Source organism: Acanthaster planci, unplaced genomic scaffold (genome assembly GCF_054643075.1).
Source record: "Acanthaster planci isolate LZ-2023a unplaced genomic scaffold, COTS_SCS Contig58, whole genome shotgun sequence".
NCBI lineage: Eukaryota > Metazoa > Echinodermata > Asteroidea > Valvatida > Acanthasteridae > Acanthaster > Acanthaster planci.
Genome location: NW_028257681.1, coordinates 71,010 through 75,493, shown reverse-complemented (window position 1 = coordinate 75,493; position 4,484 = coordinate 71,010). Strand labels below are relative to the sequence as shown.

Sequence of the window (4,484 nt, the reverse complement as noted above, 5' to 3'; positions counted from 1 at the left end):
GTTGGTTGGGTCAAGAAAGTCGGCTGCAATAAATAGGTCATCTTCTGCAAATGAGCGGAGTCGTGAATCTACACATCTGACAATATTGCTAATTGTATCTGCAGCAAGTTTGTGGAAGCCCTTGTGATTAGGATCGTTAGCTTGCTTGCTCATTAGGGCCCTTGAATTTATCTGTGCGGAGCTCTCCAATTACCTGCTGCAGCATCTTGCCTGATTTGGTTTATTTCTCTCTGATGGAATTCAACGTTGCCTCTGTGCTTGCCCGAACTTTGAAGATGGGTGTTTCGTTCGACTGAAATATCAGAGAAAGCTGGGATAGATCATCAAGAACATCAACATAGAATGCCAAGCAGAAAACAAACTTAGTTGACTTGATGATCTTCAAGTAGCCCTTCATATATGCTTGCTCATCAGCCTTGATGTCTTTGCGTTGCCCTGATGCCATGTCTTCAAGGAGACTCACAACAACCGTGTAGTTGTGGTCAAGAGCATAGCATGTACTGCATTCTTCGTGTGTTCAACCCACCGTGTTCCATGACCTCTCGCAAACTTGATAACCTGCACTCCAAGTGTTGTTCCAAGTCGTTTCAGTTCTCTTCATTTCTAGGGAGATCTCTTAAACGTGTAGTAGAGATCAACTAATACTTTATCAATTTGGTTGAAATATGACTTGTCGAATGCATCTTTGAACCCCAACTCCATACGATGTGGAAGACAGTGAATTTTGAGCAACCATGGACATCCGTCTTCTGAACCAGTCTTTGTGAGCTTTGTAAATATGCCATTATACTGGCCTGGGTTGATAGATGCTCCGTCAGTGGCTGCTTCAACTAACGAATCTTCAGGTTTCAATCCATGTTCCGGGCACTTCTTGATGATGGATTGGTAAATAGCTTCAGCATGACTGTTGTCAGGTTCTGCAATTCCTAGTAATCTCATCTCTGGTAAGCCATTATTAATAACTTTAACAGTCACAATTTCTTTCTCTGAAAACGCTTTATAAGCGCTCCCGTCAAAGAGTAGTGAAAAGGAGAGCGGTCCCTTGTGTCTGCAAAGGATGTCTGTGTCCAGGTTGTCAGCCATGGTCTCACCAATTGTGTTAATGAAGCCTCTGCAAGCTTTGTCATTGATGTATGTCTCCCAAAGAAGCACTCCACGTTTCTTCTCCATGTTGACCAATGTTGGATGAATTGTGAAGGGGAGTTCCCGTTTTGCCACTGTATATGCGATGTCAAACAGTTTGCACATCTTTGTTGACACATCTATGGTTGTGAGGCATTCCTTGACTGATACTTTGTTGTGTTTGGAGGCTTCATACTCAAGGTCTTCACAACTGAAGTGGAATTTTGACCGTTGATGCCCCATTGCCGTATCTTTCTTCACATATGTAGTACCAGCTACAAAGGCCTCGACCTCACACAGCTGTTTCTGGCCTGGATTTATATGCAACTCCTCCGAATACTTTCTGCATACGGTGCACCAAACCTTGTTGACAAAGCCAATCTCCTCTTCAAATGCGAGCCACTTAAAGTTCCAGCCCCTCACTGTATCACATCTACTTCTCCTACCCTTGGCCTGGTTCATTGCTGGCATTGGAGTGCTACTGCTGCAGGTAGGCTTTTCACTGACAATTGACAGTGGCACTGGCAGGTCTTCAACATTTGGCAATTCCCTTTGCAAAAGAGAGAAGAAAACATGATCAACGCCTTTTGTAAGGATCTGAAAAAGACAACTTTGCAAGGATTTTCTTGTATATGTCCAATGAAGAATAATTGATACCATGTGGGACTAGAAAATATTTGATTTCTATCTAAAACTTTGAATCCAATAATAACTTGTATATTTTTCAAGAAACCTGCAATATGTGCACCCTCTGATTTAAATACAACAGAGTCCCTTTACTATGTTAACTGACTTCAAATCTACATTAAAATGTTGATTGAAACAATATTGTTTGTGTACGCCTTTAAAACATTGTTATTCAATGTTGAGTCCCTTTAATATTATTAGCCTGTTATCCCTTTAAAAGGGATGGTCCCCTAAAATGCTATTGTCCAATGTAGAATCCCTTTAAAATATTATAATCCAATGTAGAGCCCGTCATTGTCCAGTTTAGGCCCCTTTAAAATATGAAATGACTCACCATGTACAGATCTGTTAATCCTCCCTTTAATGCTTCTTAGATTTTGTATCCCTTTCCCATTAGAATTCCCATTGATAATTTTTAGTGGGCCTTTATAAGCAGTTGTTTTGTTCAAGTCGGCATGTTTTCTCGGTTCCTTTTCCACAAAACCACTAAAAAAACACCTCGGTATAAAGTGGGCTGTAAACAAACAATCGCATTCCGGAGCTTCATTGTCGATACGTAGAGTATATAAGTACATGTATTGCGTGTGACACGTGGAGTAGGCCTACATACATGTACATTGTGTGCGCGCGAGTGCGACCACAAAGGGGTTTCCCCATGATTCGCATCAATACCAGTACCCCCTCTAGTGCATGCGCATGCGCTCTGTCACTTTTGGGGGGTCGCCCTATTGAACGAAGTTTTACTTGCCGTTGGCCGCGGCCCTAGATCCCACATGCACGTGCCGGTGCATGACATGTGCTGTGCATGCTAGCATTATGTCAGTACAAATGGCATGTATGGGCCGTCCTCAATACGGAGCGATGATCAAAATCGAGGACAAACTTACCTGAATCGACAACGGAGATAGAAATATACCAGGGCAGATCAAAGCAATTAAACTGGTGCAGTGAATCATATGGATGGTATTAAGGCAGCACACCACGTAAGTCAACAAACAGCACATGTCGGCAATTTCGAACTCCTTTTTTTTTTCGAGTCAAGACTGAGTGCCAACTTTGCCGGAGTTTACGAGTTTATAAATACTTGATCCCTACCTTTTTCTGGAAAACAGGGTTTCCAGCTTCTGGCATCCTTTTTGCATTTCTTTATACAATCGTGCAGTGGCATTACTTTGAGATGTGGGCCTAGGCTTAGATGGGCATCTGCAAATGGTCAAAACTTTATCTTAACACAATACAATGCTCGCATGGTTTCCGACTTAGTTGTGCAAATTTGCATTCAAAATATGCTGCTCACCAGTGCAGCCCTGATGATATCCAAAGCTGCGTTTGCGCGGTTACTCTCGATAACCCAATGGGGAGTATACTTTCGCTGACCCGAGGACGGTACTTGGGATAGCACTCGGGTTAGCACGAGTAGCTCGCTCGAACGCAGCCCAAAAGGTTGAACTCACCCCAATTCAGAATCACACTGCATGCATTGGCTTACACGTGGTACACTCTCATTACACATACAGCCGGCTGCAAACGGGAAGGGCATGCTGGCCAAGGTGGCCGCGACATGTAAGTTTTTTGGAAGGGCATGCAGCCATTGGCCAGGGTTGCCATGGTAAAGATCGAGGTCTGCATTTTCTGAACTATGTTCAGATGCCAACATGAAATCTGAACCATTAGTCGCGATCAAAGTTTCCTAGCCGCTGGAAGACATAATGCAACTGAAGGGCCGGGAAGCGGCCAAGCAAATATATACCCAGCACTACAGAAAAAGCTGCTTTTCGACGAAACAAATAACTAATTACACTGAACAGTGGCCCATCTATACCCCAAGTACGTGGTGTTGGTGTGCTGCCCACATGTTCCCAACCCAGCAGGGCCATAAACAATGGCATGCACACCATGTCAATGGCCTATATTCGTCTTACTCTGGGCCCACACAAAACGTGTTGCAATCACGTTAATTTTACAGCCGTTAAATGCACAAACACCCTGCATAATTACATGCGTGTCGTATTTCTCCAAGTTGTGTAAAATTACGGGAATGGGCGTTTTATTGGGTACAATTCTTAACTTTAAATTACAGTTGGCGTGCGCTAGACCTCTATATTTACCCATAATGTGGCAATGATCCCGCACTTTTCGAAAATTGTTAATGGGCTTTCCGCATCTCATACAAACGTATTCTATAAAACCACATTCATTTATGACTCTACAAGTGTTCTTTTGATTTTTTGTTTTCGGTTTGACCGGGATTTCGCATTTACATTGGGACTCCTTTGTTTTATAATTGCCCCTTCACAGATCCAGCACGTGTTGCATTGCTTATACATTTTCTGCAACTCGTGCGACCAGGCTAGGGGCTCTGGGTTTTTTAATATTTCGTTAATTGTTTGGGCTTCTATGGAAAGCGATTCCACAAAACGAACTGCTGCGTCTTGGCCCCTATAGGTTTCGCAACTCGTATACTTATCGTCACATCTAACGACTTCATATGAATAGCCACAGAGCTTGCGAATTTGTGGTTTAGTTGTGTTTAACGATTTTAGTGGAAGACGCTCCAAAACAGATTCAAAATCCACGTAAATTACAAAAGGCGCGTCTTGTTTAGTTTTGAAATTTTCAAATATGAAAATATGCTTGCCCTTTTCGGGGAGTACTTTCTTGCACGCTGCTGTGTC

The 4,484-nt window shown here is 42.8% G+C and overlaps 1 protein-coding gene across 1 annotated transcript; it reads right to left on the bottom strand.

Annotated features, from left to right (window-relative positions):
- Positions 1–220: 220 nt before the first annotated feature.
- Positions 221–1,584, bottom strand: LOC147795360 (zinc finger protein 862-like). Its single transcript, XM_087131999.1, has 2 exons — positions 671–1,584; positions 221–500 (listed from the first exon to the last, which is right to left on the bottom strand). Exons 1-2 carry the CDS (start codon positions 1,582–1,584, stop codon positions 221–223), a joined length of 1,194 nt encoding a protein of 397 aa, XP_086988125.1.
- Positions 1,585–4,484: the final 2,900 nt, after the last annotated feature.

What these genes read in the sequence shown, in the direction of transcription:
- LOC147795360 (XM_087131999.1), bottom strand. Translation starts at nt 1,584, where the DNA reads ATGAACCAGGCCAAGGGTAGGAGAAGTAGATGTGATACAGTGAGGGGC. An exon ending in TTCAAAGATGCATTCGACAA is followed by an intron (nt 501 to 670) that starts GTCATATTTCAA and finishes CGAAGAATGCAG; the next exon opens with TACATGCTATGCTCTTGACC.